Source organism: Phyllobates terribilis, unplaced genomic scaffold (assembly GCF_046119375.1).
Source record: "Phyllobates terribilis strain yellow unplaced genomic scaffold, ASM4611937v1 Scaffold_11__3_contigs__length_659146591, whole genome shotgun sequence".
Classification (NCBI taxonomy): domain Eukaryota; kingdom Metazoa; phylum Chordata; class Amphibia; order Anura; family Dendrobatidae; genus Phyllobates; species Phyllobates terribilis.
This window is the reverse complement of record NW_027362771.1, coordinates 600,291,417-600,307,600: the sequence shown is the minus strand read 5'-3', so window position 1 is coordinate 600,307,600 and position 16,184 is coordinate 600,291,417. Positions and strand designations below refer to the sequence as shown.

The window sequence follows — 16,184 nt, the reverse complement described above, 5'->3', positions numbered from 1 at the left end:
GCTGCTGAGGAATAATACATGTACTAGAATCAAAGTCAGCCAGGAACTGTCCAGCGAGCTGAATAGCTCAGTGGGAAGAGCAGCTGCCTGACACACAAGAGCTGCAGGGCTCGAGGCCTGACAGCGCATGCGCGGACCCAGCGCACAGCAGAACAGAGTAGCTGGATTTGCGCATGCGCAAAGGAAATAAGACTTACAGTACAGGTCGGACAGAGCATGCTTTATACTTTATGCTGATCTCTCTGGGGTGATATGGGTCGTAGCATGTTCTGGAGAGAAAACAACCGAGAAGAAGGATTTACAAGACCATTGTCAGAAATCGCGGTGGATTCTTTAAGAAACGCAAAATGGAAATTGGATATTTTACAGTTGTTTGATGCTTTTTCATTCATTTTTTCATGTGTTTTCACCGCTTGGTATACGGCGCACGCGCAGTGAAGAGTTCTATCCTCGATTTAATCTCGCACTGCGCATGCCCTGAACATATCTCATTACTAAAATCCACAAGGGACTCTCACATCATGTCTCCTTGTCTTAGCCTTTGGGTCTTGGCTGTTTCTTATGCCATCTTCTCATGATTCTCCTTATTGCCCGAGTGGGAGAAATCTAAAACAAGTCTGTGTAGGGTGGACAGGCAGTCTCAAGTAAAGCAGACACAATTTCCTATTATCACTTCAATACTTAAACGAGTTGTCCCATAGTCAATATGTATTACTTACCAGCAGAATAAATGATATATGGGTGGTTTGGAGGCTGTGAACCCCGCCACTCTCAAGAACAGGGGGCTCAGAGTTTCCTGTGTGAATGGAGAGGTAGTGAGCATGTGCAGTGAACTCTCCTATAGACAGTGGGCGGAGCCGAGGTTGCACATGCTCACTGCTGCTCCATTCACACAAGGGACTTTTGCTCGGTAGCGATCCCAGGTGGACGTCCTTTGGATAGGCGATATATACGAGACCCCCGTCTGCATGCCAACCCCCGAAATAATCAGTCAGGAGACCACTTGTTTTGGTTAAACAACATTTATTTTAATATTTATGTTGTGGGTACGGAGGAGGGGAGGGGAAATTCAGAAGGTGGAGGGGTAACAAGGAGAGAGGGGGAGATTTACCCTATTGCCCCTGGACACACTCGCCCCCTCCCTCCTAATGATTCACAGGGCAACCAGGCACATGGGGGGATTCTGCAGAGGGGTGACGGGGTAGGGATTAGGGGGGCTTTCTCAGCTTGGTATGTGCCTTGCTGCCCGGCTGGTTGCAGCTACATAATGGCCGTTCCCATGCAGGGTTTGGATGTCACGGGTGTAAGAAGGTGGGTCCTCGGGGTAAAAGGGCGTCCTCTCTTATTTCAGTTATGGTGTAGTAAAAGTTGGGGTTTGACACAGTTACCCATCATGGCATATATGGTTTACGAGGGGCAGTGTAATTTAGGAATAATACCCCATCGGGGGTAACATGAAGCATCCCATGCCACCTCGCAGTGCCACGTCCCTCCTAATGTGGCAAGGGGGCGGCTAGGAAGCTAACCTGCCCTCGAGGTAATCTCCTGACCCTCATGGTGTCTCCACCTGCTGATTCTGCCCCCTGCAAGGCAGAAAAACGAGGGCACGGGGGGGGGGAAACATTGCCCCAATCCTTACCCCATATCCCTCCAGATCAGCGAAAGTAAAAGGGGATCCCCCCCTAAGTGCCCGACAAGCCGCACGGTGGAGCCTTCTGGGAAGTCCAAGGGCCAGGGGTCCATCGCTTCAGCCTTATCTATTGGCATACTGGGATGGGGAGTAGGTGGATCTGAGGATTCATATATTTTATATATTTTTATTTTCTTATTTTTTTTTATTACACACATACTGTACACACACACACGTAATTCTCCTCCATGATATCCTCAAATTAACTTAAAACAAAAAGGAAAAAAAAATTTTTGAGAGGGCAGAGGTGGGGGGTATGTAAGAGACCAGTTTGGGGGTAATTGCCCCTCCCTCCCCCCCTAGGGGCTGGGGGGGGTCAGTGTATAAACATCACAGACACACAGCGTCACAGGGAAACGAGGGAACAGAAAAACCTGCACACGGACAAATTAAATATATATATATATATGTATATGTGTGTGTATATATAAGTTAGGGGGGATCTCCAGTCATCGGGTATTTACATGGGAGAGAGCGAGAAGGGACGGCTTCTACACAACATGTCCCCACTTCCCTGTGTTCGGAGGACAGGGGGGGCGGGAGAGGTGGGAAAAAAGGAGGGAATTATGTCGAGTTTTTGTCTGGTCCCAGCTGGGCGGTAGAGATGATGATAGATCCGGCGAAGGAGGGGAGAAAAATTAGACAGAGAGACGGGGGAGAGATACGCGGTCCTTAGGTGCTGAAGTAAACTGGAAACAAAAAGGAAATACAGAGATGGGGGGGGTGACAAAATGTCAGAGGAGACAGTAGGCAAGGGGAGACAGTAGGCAAGGCGAGGGATCGGAAGGCCGAGGTATTATAAGAAAAGGGCATGGAGTGCAGAAAGGAGGATGAGGGTCATAGAGGATGAGATGGAAAGGGAGGAAGTGATGGGAGGAAGAGAGAAAAAAAGCAAGAGAAAAAGAAGAGGTTAGTACACTCAGCCATGTATATATATATATATATACAGCACAGATCACAGAAGCGGGTATACACACGCTATATATACACGTCACAACACACCGGACACTCACCAATAATTATGATGAGGATGATAGCGCATATCACTCCCATAATGATCATCATCTGAGGGGAGAAGAAAAAAAAAACGGCAAAAGTTAGCCATGGCCGAGCCGACGGTGGATCGTCAATTAGGGGACCTTAAAAAGACGGCAGTACAAAGGGTCGTCCGGCAATCTACACCTACAGCTGGCCCAATCCTGATTCAGCAGATCTGCGCAAATCTCAACTCGGTAAACCAACCCAATCTCGATTAGGAAGATTGGCCCAATCTCAACCCGGCGGATTGTCTCAATTTCAGTCCAGTGGATCAGTCCAATCTCACCCCCATTGGATTGGAGCAATCTCATTTCGGTGGATTGGCTTAATCTTAATTAGGAGGACCGAATCAATTTCAGTCCAATCTCAACACGACGGATTGGGGTGATCTCATTCCGGTGGATCGTACAATCTTAATCCGATAGAATGACCCAATCTCGATCTGGCTGAATGACCCAATTTCAATCCAGTAGATCGGACCAATCTCAGTCCAGCTGATCAGTCAAATCTCCAGCCAACGGATCGGTCCAATCTCATTAGTTCAATCTCGATCCAGCGGACTAGCCCAATCTCCACAGTTCAAACAGACAATCCAAGTGTCATATCTTCAAAGTATTTTGGACCAACAGCACTTGGTACTCCTAGTACCATAGTCTTCAGTTGTGGTAAAGGTGACAAAAGTAGGAGTCTACTACATCTAATGTCTAATATAGTTGAACCTAAATATATCTCTCAACCCATCAACTCTACCCATTCCCTCCAGAGCATCCCAATCTCAGCCATAAATTTCGAGGCCATAGCGGTGGTGGCCATAGTTATGGAGGATAAGCTAGACTGCCTTTATACACACCTTGAGGTTCTTCCACCAGTACTTGCGCTTGAGTTTGGCCGCGCTGGTTTCAAACTGCGAGGCTCCGGCCTGCAGAGCGTCCGCGCGGTCATCCAACTCGGACAGCTTCTGATCTCGTTCCAAAACCTTGTCTACATTCACACGCATAATATCCACCACCTGTGTGGGAGGAGAACAGACATTGAGCGCACCCTGTCCGTCGTATGGATGTATCTTCATGGTGTATCTCGCACCTCCTCTCCTCAGGACTCACCTCATCGACCTGTGCCTGGGTTTGTTGGAGCCTCCTGTTGCTGGTAAGATTGGGGGGAGCTGGGGGCGCTCCACCTTCACCGGGGGCAGCGGGGGGACCAGCAGCTGGGGCAGACCTAAAAGAGAGAGAAAACTTTGGTTACCTTATAGTACCACAACTAGTGGGCCTAGCCCTTGATAATGTCTGCCCTTGGAAGATAACCCAATATGGAGTCAACTTTGGAGCCAATTATTATCGGGGTGATAGTGGCACCAGTGGGGGCATGGAGGTTTGCAGCAGGAGCAAAAATAGCCACAGGATTGAGTTTAAGGTATAAATAAAGAAGATCTAAATCTTCATAGTCTGGATAATCTGTCCACATTTACACACGATTATATCTGTCCTGTAAATCCACGAGGTATGAGTACTGTACATGGAGGAAACAGCAATGCGTGTCAGGGGCACACATCGGAGGAGGAATGTTGGAACCTCAGGGGAGGCCGATGGGGGCCAACGAGGAGGAAGATTTACATATAAGGTATACACTAATTCCATCCGATTGTACATCAATGTTATTATAAGATGAAAAAGGAGGAAAGATCAAAAACCACAAAACGGTGATGACACGGTAAACGGCAGGAGGAAGAATAGAAGGATGAAGATGAAAAGGATAAAAAGACAATACAAAAGTAAAAGATAGAAAAGATCAAGCCGAAAAAAAGATGAAGAAGATAGAGATAATAAAGAAAGAAGACAAAAAAAGCTAAAACAAATACAAAGTCAACAAAGAAGATGACAAAAGAGAAGAAAAGATAATAAAGATGAAAATAACAATAAGAAAGTGAAGATGAAGAGGAAGACGACAGAGAAGAGGAAGACAAAAAAAAGAGAAAAACTCTACAAAGAAAATGATGGAGAAAGAAGGAAAGGTAATGAACATGGAAATTACATTAATGATGAACAAAAGGAAGACATGACAACAAAAAAGGAAAAGACATAAATCAAGCAAAGAAAAAAGATGAGGAAGACAAACAAGGATAAAACTCCACAAAGAAGATGCTGAAGAAAGAAGGAAACATGATAACGATGGAACTCAAATTAATGATGAAGATGAAAACAAGAAAAAAAAAGACAACAAAAAAACTGTGAAGAAGAGAAAGATTATAGAGAAAGAAAAAAAAGATAAAATGAATATTGTCAATGAAGAAGATAATGAAAGAGGAAAAAAGATAATAGAGATAAAAAATAACATGAAGACGGTGAAGATGAAAACAAGGAAAAAAAGCACCAAAAAAGTGCATAAAAAAGGTCAAAAATAAAAAAGATGGAGAAAGACAATAGAGAAAAGGAAGACAAAAAGGGATAAAAACCACAAAGAAAATGATAAAGAAAGAAGGAAAGATAATAAAGATGGAAATGACATTAGTGATGAAGATGAGCACAAGGAAAACTAGATAAAACAGCAACAAAAAAAAGCAAGATCAAGAAAAGGTGACGAAAAGAAAGATGATTGAGAAGAGGAAGACAAGAAAGATAAGGAATAGGAAGTCAATGAAGAAGATAATGAATGAGGAAAAAAGATAAAGATGAAAATGACATGCCGATGGTGAACATGAAAACAAGGAAAAAAGGCAAAAAAACACTAGAAAGAGGTCAACAAAAAAAGATGATGAAAAAAAACACGCAAGAGGAAGACAAAAAAAGATAATCAGTCAACGATGAAAATGAGGAAGAAAAAAAAGAAAAGATTTTACATAAATATGAGAAAGACAAGGACAAGATAGAAGAAATCAACAAGATGATGAAGACGATAGATAAGATGTACAGAGAAAAAGACGGTGAAAAGTCAAAGAATATGATGGAGAAAGAAGGGAAGATAATAAAGATGAAAATGACACGATGATAATGAAAACAAGCAAAAAAGGGCAAAAAAAAAAGTAAAAGAGAGTGAAGGTCAACCGAAAATAGAAGAGAAAGACGACAGAAGAGAAAAAGACAAAAAAGATAAATGGAATAGAAAGTCAACAAGGAAGATGATGAAAAAGAAGGAAAGATATAATAAAGATGAAAATGACAGGAAGGTGAAGACAAGGAAAGGTAAAAGACAGTGAAGGTCAACCAAAAAAGAAGAGAAAGGTGATAGAGAAAAGGAAGAGAAAGAAAGATAAAAAGAGTAGAAAGTCATAACGAAGAAAGAAGGTGATAAAGAAGGAGCAGACAAATGTGTGGACCCTGTGGTTTGTTGACTCACAAAACAGGAGGACAAATTATGCAAATTCATTAAATGCTCAAAGAATGAGACCTGAGCCCTGTGAGTAATGCCCTCCTTAACCCCTTACCTGTGAATGTGTACTTAAAAGCAGAACAGTAACTATTTTAAGGGTCATAAGTCTCTGTAGCAGGCAGATTTGATACAGAAATTGAAAGAGACTTTACAAGGAGAATCAAAGATCAGAGACTCTCTCAGACCATCAGCTTGGTAGCATGGCTTTAACCAAAGAGACACAGATTTGGATTCAACATGATTCCCAGCCTAAGGCTATGTGCCCACGATGCATAAATGCTGCATATTTTTTCCGCTTCTCCCTGGCAGGAAAAACGCATGCGGATTTTATATGCATTTTTCCCGCCAGGTAGAAGCGTTTGTGAAGCGTTTTTGCATTCATTTCCGCATGCGGGTTGTCAAGCACTTTCCTGGCGATTTTAGCATCACTTGGAAAGTGCTTGACAACTTGGTCACACTATATAAATCCATGCAAACAGCATGGATTTATATAGTGTGACCAAGTAATAGTTAAAAAAAAAAAATGAATAAGAATGGTGAAAAATAAAAATACTTACCTTCCGATGGCCCCGGTCTCCTTCTCCGATGTGTCCGGTCTCCCCGGTGTCTCGCGGTTGTGTAAAAGGAGCTGCCATGACGTCATTGAGTCATGTGACAGGTCATGCGACCGCCGACGTCAGCGGTCGCGTGACCTGTCACATGACTCTATGATGTCATGTCAGGTCCTCACATCGCACGCACCGCTGAGGAGGCCGGGGGCCATCGGAAGGTGAGTATAATGTTTATTTTTTATTTTATTCTTTTTTTTACAGGTACTATGGTACCCGGGTCCAGAGGAGAGTCTCCTCTTCTCCAAACCCAGGTACCATCCGCACATTGAATCGCTTCATATCCGCGTGATGTGGATATTAAGTGTTTCAATGCAAGTCAATGGCGGCGATTACACTGCGTGTCCGCAAAACTAATGGACATGCTGTGTTTTTTTCCGCAATGATAATCCGCAGCGGAAATTTCCGCAGCATGTGCACAGCACATGCGGATTATCATTGGGGACCATGGGGCGCGTATTACCAAGCGGTTTTTAAGTGTTTTCGCTGCGGAAATTCCACGGCAAAAACGCATAGTGGGCACGCAGCCTAAGGGTATATGGCCCTGACTGGAAAGATACGGCTCTGCTCCATTGACCATCAGAGAGCCCATGGATACATTTGGGGGAGACCAGGTTGGGACGATGAAGTCACCTGGCCCCATGGATATGTTGTTTGGGGTTGCCAGGAGGGACCCACCGGTCGCCTGGAATCCATGAAGACATTCGGAGAAGCCAGATTGGGACCAGCTGGTCATCTGGCCCCATGTAAACTCTCGGAGAGGCCAGGGTGGGACCCTCGGGTCTCCTGGCCTTGGACCTCGATGGACTGTCAGCTTCCTAAGCTTGCCGCTACCTCCTCTCTGTGGGGGCCGCCAGAAGCGGGGGGCCCCTGGTTGAGGTAGTTGGCCCTGGAAGTCCCAAAGTTGCAGCTGTTCTATTCCTGGCGGGCCAGCGGAAGGGTGAGACTGTGTAATTTTGCACCATCTTGGGTATTTGCTGGGACTGTTCTATGTTTATTGTCCGCTTTGTGGTCCAATAAAGTGTTGCCATGCTGTATTACCCTCACCCTGTGTTGTCGGAGTAGCGTTCTGCCCCCGGAAGACCCCGAGTCTTCACAAGTTTGATATCATCCAAACAGAATCCAAGATTTATGATGAAAATGAAAGAAGGGATCAGGCTGGAAGTCATGTGATGCTGAGTGTCCCCATGATAACACTGACTGAGCAGTCCCAGCAGAGCGGCAGGGGATGTCTCATGCTCCTCGCTCCAACACACTGGCATTTAAGTGTTATCATAGGGAAAAGGGTATGCAAATCAGTTTCTTCCTCCCAAAGGAAGGAAGTTGTCTTATAATCCTTCTGGAGGAGAGATCATTTGCAACCTACTAAAACGACAGATTCTGATTGGTTGCTCTGTGGCCCAGTGTTCTTTATGGTAAAACAGGAAGTGTTATCGTGGGGACATGAGATATTAATCAATAGGATTAACTCTTTGCCATTCAGGATCCCAGGCTGTAGTGATCTATTTTGCAGTCTGGAGCTCCCTCTGGTGGCGCACTGCGTTATTGCAGTTCTCATTATTGGATGAGGCTGCTGACTGCTGAGTCAGGAGGACGACGCGCGCTCGCAGAAAAAAAAGGTTTTGGAAAAATTAAATTAAGAATGAGTCAGGGGAAAAAAAAAAATCAGATTTGCTGCGTAATTAACACTTTGGCAAAAATTGTTCAGTGGCGGCAACAACGCAAGAGGCAGTGTTGTAAATAACCTGCCGGGTCAATGATGACTGCCTGTGCCAGTGACTGCCTGTGCCAGTATCTGCCTGCGTCAGCGACTGCCTGCGTCAGCGACTGCCTGCGTCAGTATCTGCCTGTGTCAGTGACTGCCTGTGTCAGTGACTGCCTGTGTCAGTATCTGCCTGTGTCAGTGACTGCCTGTGTCAGCGACTGCCTGTGTCAGCGACTGCCTGTGTCAGTGACTGCCTGCGTCAGTGACTGCCTGCGTCAGTGACTGCCTGCGTCAGTGACTGCCTGCGTCAGTATCTGCCTGTGTCAGTGACTGCCTGTGTCAGTATCTGCCTGTGTCAGCGACTGCCTGTGTCAGCGACTGCCTGTGTCAGCGACTGCCTGTGTCAGCGACTGCCTGTGTCAGTGACTGCCTGTGTCAGTGACTGCCTGTGTCAGTATCTGCCTGCGTCAGTGACTGCCTGTGTCAGTGACTGCCTGTGTCAGTGACTGCCTGTGTCAGTATCTGCCTGTGTCAGTGACTGCCTGTGTCAGTGACTGCCTGTGTCAGTATCTGCCTGTGTCAGCGACTGCCTGTGTCAGCGACTGCCTGTGTCAGTATCTGCCTGTGTCAGCGACTGCCTGTGTCAGCGACTGCCTGTGTCAGTGACTGCCTGTGTCAGTGACTGCCTGTGTCAGCGACTGCCTGTGTCAGCGACTGCCTGTGTCAGCGACAGCCTGTGTCAGTGACAGCCTGTGTCAGCATCTGCCTGTGTCAGTATCTGCCTGTGTCAGTGACTGCCTGTGTCAGTATCTGCCTGTGTCAGTGACTGCCTGTGTCAGTATCTGCCTGTGTCAGTGACTGCCTGTGTCAGTGACTGCCTGTGTCAGTGACTGCCTGTGTCAGTATCTGCCTGTGTCAGTGACTGCCTGTGTCAGTATCTGCCTGTGTCACTGACTGCCTGTGTCAGTATCTGCCTGTGTCAGTGACTGCGACTCTCACCGCAGAATATCACACACAGGGGTTTTTTTTGTTTTTAATAATTGCGTAAATTTTTCACCCTTGCGCACTATCGGGTGCGGCGTATAAGCCGAAGGTGAAAATGTCCGGTCTATTTGGATACTCCAACATGGTGTAGTCTTACACGACATCAAAAATCTGATTAAAAAAGGCAACATTTTGGTAGGTTCTGCCTACAAATATGTATGGCCCCTTTAAGAGCTAGTAAGCTTTGTCTGACAATGTGGTTGCTATGGATACACTGCCTAGTAACCGCATTCTATGAGATTTCCTAGTGACCAGTCTGTCATGTATTACTCGGAAGATGGATGATCTGACACTGAAATCAGGAGGAAGGAAGATGTAAACCCAACTTTTCTCGATCCCTTTTACCTTATTATTCAGATGTTTTTTTACAGTATTTTTAGGTGGAGAAACCCTTTAAGCTGCAAATACCTGGGATAGGAGCCTCCTGAGCACAGGGAGGAGGTCGGCCATGACTGATTATTATTTTCCTCCTTCCCCAACCTATATCAGACAAGCTTCTTCCTGCGCCTCTCCATTCCTGAGATACGGCCTCCTCTTTCCTGTATATAAATCTAGTCCATTAAGCCAACTGGGTGTGGTTCTGAAAGAAAACTCCTGCTGAAAACAGGAGTATATCTCAGGAGCAGAAAGACGCAGGAAGAAAAGAAAGACATCGCCGGATTCAGGAGAACAGCGGCGTTTACAATAGGTTAAAAAAAATACATATTTATTGCAAATGACAGATCCACTTTAAGCAGCGTAAGGAGGAATTAAAAATAAAACCTAAGCTATTACTAGTAATAGAGGTGGGGCTGTGACAACCTCTTATTGTCACTATTACAGAACTGGACATTTTGGGTTGAGTTACACTTACAGTGGTCCTATCATCCTATCCAGTGAATAGGGGATAAAGCCTTCTTCCTAAAAGAACCCTATGACAACACTGAGCTGCTGGGGCTCAAAAGCTGGAGGTTTTGCCAGGGGGACACAAGAAGAGAAGTATTTTCAGCACAGAAGAGGGCTGGTGACTAGAGAACAAGCACTGATGTTCTATGTTAGTTATATCTCTTTATGGGAAACTTAGGTGACAACCTATATGGTCACTATTAATCCTCACATGGCAGCATAACTAGCTATCTAACTATGTCTTTTCTCATGAACATCAATCACTTTAAAGGGTTCAGAGCCATTGTCCTTCTTGTCTCTACTCACAAATATGACTGTCTGCACAGTTAAAGGGTATTCCTGATGGAAGCTTTTGACACCTATCCAAGTAAATAAGTGATAAATTCCTCTGGTCGGAGTAGCCATGTGATTTTCTTATCTATGTCTTATGTCCCTATGATAACACTGAGCTGCCAGGACACACAAGCTGGAGGTTTTCTCAGGGGATTACATGAAGAAAGTATTTTCAGCAGATGAGAGGGATGGTGCCTAGAGAACAAGCACTGATCCTGATCCCTAGTGCAAGAGAAAAAGCACTGATCATGGTGCCTAGAGAACAAGCACTGATCCTGGTGCCTAGAGAACAAGGACTGATCCTGGTGCCTAGAGAACAAGGACTGATCCTGGTGCCTAGAGAACAAGGACTGATCCTGGTGCCTAGAGAACAAGGACTGATCCTGGTGCCTAGAGAACAAGGACTGATCCTGGTGCCTAGAGAACAAGGACTGATCCTGGTGCCTAGAGAACAAGGACTGATCCTGGTGCCTAGAGAACAAGCACTGTGGCTGGTGCCTAGAGAACAAACACTGTGGCTGGTGCCTAGAGAACAAGCACTGTGGCTGGTGCCTAGAGAACAAGGACTGATCCTGGTGCCTAGAGAACAAGGACTGATCCTGGTGCCTAGAGAACAAGGACTGATCCTGGTGCCTAGAGAACAAGGACTGATCCTGGTGCCTAGAGAACAAGCACTGTGGCTGGTGCCTAGAGAACAAACACTGTGGCTGGTGCCTAGAGAACAAGCACTGTGGCTGGTGCCTAGAGAACAAGCACTGTGGCTGGTGCCTAGAGAACAAGCACTGTGGCTGGTGCCTAGAGAACAAGCACTGTGGCTGGTGCCTAGAGAACAAGCACTGTGGCTGGTGCCTAGAGAACAAGCACTGTGGCTGGTGCCTAGAGAACAAGCACTGTGGCTGGTGCCTAGAGAACAAGCACTGTGGCTGGTGCCTAGAGAACAAGCACTGTGGCTGGTGCCTAGAGAACAAGCACTGTGGCTGGTGCCTAGAGAACAAGGACTGTGGCTGGTGCCTAGAGAACAAGGACTGATTCTGGTGCTGAGTGAACAAGCACTGATCCTGGTGCCTAGAGAACAAGCACTGATCCTGGTGCCTAGAGAACAAGCACTGATCCTGGTGCCTAGAGAACAAGCACTGATCCTGGTGCCTAGAGAACAAGCACTGATCCTGGTGCCTAGAGAACAAGCACTGATCCTGGTGCCTAGAGAACAAGCACTGATCCTGGTGCAGAGTGAACAAGCACTGATCCTGGTGCAGAGTGAACAAGCACTGATCCTGGTGCAGAGTGAACAAGCACTGATCCTGGTGCAGAGTGAACAAGCACTGATCCTGGTGCAGAGTGAACAAGCACTGATCCTGGTGCAGAGTGAACAAGCACTGATCCTGGTGCAGAGTGAACAAGCACTGATCCTGGTGCAGAGTGAACAAGCACTGATCCTGGTGCAGAGTGAACAAGCACTGATCCTGGTGCAGAGTGAACAAGCACTGATCCTGGTGCAGAGTGAACAAGCACTGATCCTGGTGCAGAGTGAACAAGCACTGATCCTGGTGCAGAGTGAACAAGCACTGATCCTGGTGCAGAGTGAACAAGCACTGATCCTGGTGCAGAGTGAACAAGCACTGATCCTGGTGCAGAGTGAACAAGCACTGATCCTGGTGCAGAGTGAACAAGCACTGATCCTGGTACATAGAGAACAAGCACTGATCCTGGTGCTGAGTGAACAAGCACTGATCCTGGTACCTAGAGAACAAGCACTGATCCTGGTGCCGCGAGAACAAGCACTGATCCCGATGCACTGTACACATGCACTGTGGAGTATACGGCGTATACAAGATGAATACAGCCTTGTACACATGCACTGTGGAGTATACGGCATATACAGGGTGTATAAAGCCCCGCACACATGCACTGTGGAGTATACGGCATATACAAGGTGTATACAGCCTCATACACACGCACTGTGGAGTATACGGCATATACAAGGTGTATACAGCCTCGTACACATGCACTGTGGAGTATACGGCATATACAGGGTGTACACAGCCCCGTACACACGCACTGTGGAGTATAAGGCGTATACAGGGTGTATACAGCCCCGTACACACGCACTGTGGAGTATACGGCATATACAGGGTGTACACAGCCTCGTACACACGCACTGTGGAGTATACGGCATATACAGGGTGTATACAGCCCCGTACACACGCACTGTGGAGTATACGGCATATACAAGATGTACACAGCCCCGTACACATGCACTGTGGAGTATACGGCATATACAGGGTGTACACAGCCCCGTACACATGCACTGTGGAGTATACGGCATATACAGGGTGTACACAGCCTCGTACACACGCACTGTGGAGTATACGGCATATACAGGGTGTACACAGCCTCGTACACATGCACTGTGGAGTATACGGCATATACAAGGTGTATACAGCCCCGTACACATGCACTGTGGAGTATACGGCACATACAGGGTGTACACAGCCTCGTACACACGCACTGTGGAGTATACGGCATATACAGGGTGTACACAGCCTCGTACACACGCACTGTGGAGTATACGGCATATACAAGGTGTATACAGCCTCGTACACACGCACTGTGGAGTATACGGCGTATACAGGGTGTACAGAGCCTCGTACACACGCACTGTGGAGTATACGGCATATACAAGGTGTACACAGCCTCGTACACACACACTGTGGAGTATACGGCATATACAGGGTGTACACAGCCTCGTACACACGCACTGTGGAGTATACGGCATATACAAGGTGTACACAGCCCCGTACACACGCACTGTGGAGTATACGGCATATACAAGGTGTATACAGCCTCGTACACACGCACTGTGGAGTATACGGCGTATACAGGGTGTACAGAGCCTCGTACACACGCACTGTGGAGTATACGGCATATACAAGGTGTACACAGCCTCGTACACACGCACTGTGGAGTATACGGCATATACAAGGTGTATACAGCCTCGTACACACGCACTGTGGAGTATACGGCATATACAAGGTGTATACAGCCTCGTACACACGCACTGTGGAGTATACGGCATATACAGGGTGTACACAGCCTCGTACACACGCACTGTGGAGTATACGGCATATACAGGGTGTACACAGCCTCGTACACATGCACTGTGGAGTATACGGCATATACAGGGTGTACACAGCCTCGTACACACGCACTGTGGAGTATACGGCATATACAGGGTGTACACAGCCTCGTACACACGCACTGTGGAGTATACGGCATATACAAGGTGTACACAGCCCCGTACACACGCACTGTGGAGTATACGGCATATACAGGGTGTATACAGCCTCGTACACACGCACTGTGGAGTATACGGCATATACAAGGTGTACACAGCCCCGTACACACGCACTGTGGAGTATACGGCATATACAAGGTGTACACAGCCTCGTACACATGCACTGTGGAGTATACGGCATATACAGGGTGTACAGAGCCTCGTACACACGCACTGTGGAGTATACGGCATATACAGGGTGTACACAGCCTCGTACACACGCACTGTGGAGTATACGGCATATACAGGGTGTACACAGCCTCGTACACACGCACTGTGGAGTATACGGCATATACAAGGTGTACACAGCCCCGTACACACGCACTGTGGAGTATACGGCATATACAAGGTGTACACAGCCTCGTACACACGCACTGTGGAGTATACGGCATATACAGGGTGTACACAGCCTCGTACACACGCACTGTGGAGTATACGGCATATACAGGGTGTACACAGCCTCGTACACACGCACTGTGGAGTATACGGCATATACAGGGTGTACACAGCCTCGTACGCACGCACTGTGGAGTATACGGCATATACAGGGTGTATACAGCCTCGTACACACGCACTGTGGAGTATACGGCATATACAGGGTGTACACAGCCTCGTACACATGCACTGTGGAGTATACGGCATATACAAGGTGTATACAGCCCCGTACACACGCACTGTGGAGTATACGGCATATACAAGGTGTACACAGCCTCGTACACATGCACTGTGGAGTATACGGCATATACAGGGTGTACAGAGCCTCGTACACACGCACTGTGGAGTATACGGCATATACAAGGTGTACACAGCCTCGTACACATGCTCTGTGGAGTATACGGCATATACAGGGTGTACACAGCCCCGTACACACGCACTGTGGAGTATACGGCATATACAGGGTGTACAGTCATGGCCAAAAGTATTGAGAATGAGACAAATAGTAATTTTTCCAAAGTTTACTGCTTCATTTTTTGTAATGGCAATTTGCATATACTCCTGAATGTCAAAGAGTGATCAGCTTAACAGCAATTACTGTACTTGCAAAGTCAATATTTGCCCAGAAAATGAACTTTAACCCCCAAAACACATTTCAACATCATTGCAGTCCTGCCTTAAAAGGAGCAGCTAACATCGTTTTAGTGATTGATCCATTAAAACAGGTGTGGGTGTTGATGAGGACAGGGCTGGCGATCAATCAGTCATGATTAAGTAAGAATGACATCACTGGACACTTTAAAAGGAGGCTGGTTCTTGGTATCATTGTTTCTCTTCAGTTAACCATGGTTATCTCTAAAGAAACACGTGCAGCCATCATTGCACTGCACAAAAATGGCCTAACAGGGAAGAGTATCGCAGCTACAAAGATTGCACCTCAGTCAACAATCTATCGCATCATCAAGAACTTCAAGGAGAGAGCTTCCATTGTTGTCAAAAAGGCTCCAGGGCGCCCAAGAAAGACCAGCAAGCGCCAGGACCGTATCTTAAAACTGTTTCAGCTGCGGGATCGGACTACCAGTAGTGCCGAGCTTGCTCAGGAATGGCAGCAGGCTGGTGTGAGTGCTCCTGCACGCACTGTGAGGCGGAGACTCTTTGAGCAAGGGCTGGTTTCAAGGAGGGCAGCAAAGAAGCCACTTCTCTCCAGAAAAAACATCAGGGACCGACTGATATTCTGCAAAAGGTACAGGGAGTGGACTGCTGAGGACTGGGGCAAAGTCATTTTCTCTGATGAATCCCCTTTTCGATTGTTTGGGACATCTGGAAAACAGCTTATTCGGAGAAGAAGAGGTGAGCGCTACCACCAGTCTTGTCTCATGCCAACTGTAAAGCATCCTGAAACCATTCATGTGTGGGGTTGCTTCTCAGCCAAGGGAATCGGCTCACTCACAGTCTTGCCTAAAAACACAGCCATGAATAAAGAATGGTACCAGAATGTCCTCCAAGAGCAACTTCTCCCAACCGTCCAAGAGCAGTTTGGCGCCCAACAATGCCTTTTCCAGCATGATGGAGCACCTTGCCATAAAGCAAAGGTGATAACTAAATGGCTCATGGAACAAAACATAGAGATTTTGGGTCCATGGCCTGGAAACTCCCCAGATCTTAATCCCATTGAGAACTTGTGGTCAATCATCAAGAGACGGGTGGACAAACAAAAACCAACAAATTCTGGCAAAATGCAAGCAT

At 46.7% G+C, this 16,184-nt stretch overlaps 1 protein-coding gene across 1 annotated transcript in view; it reads right to left on the bottom strand.

The window, feature by feature from the left end:
• Positions 1-1,003: 1,003 nt before the first annotated feature.
• VAMP2 (vesicle associated membrane protein 2) overlaps positions 1,004-16,184 on the bottom strand; it is a 36,512-nt gene continuing 21,331 nt past the window's right edge. Inside the window, exons 2-5 of the mRNA XM_073654454.1 lie at positions 3,832-3,946; positions 3,579-3,737; positions 2,704-2,755; positions 1,004-2,379 (exon numbers count right to left, since the gene is read on the bottom strand). Of these exons, the coding sequence (XP_073510555.1) occupies positions 2,363-2,379; positions 2,704-2,755; positions 3,579-3,737; positions 3,832-3,946 (343 nt within the window). The 3' untranslated portion in view covers positions 1,004-2,362. The remainder of the gene's footprint in view (positions 2,380-2,703; positions 2,756-3,578; positions 3,738-3,831; positions 3,947-16,184) is intronic.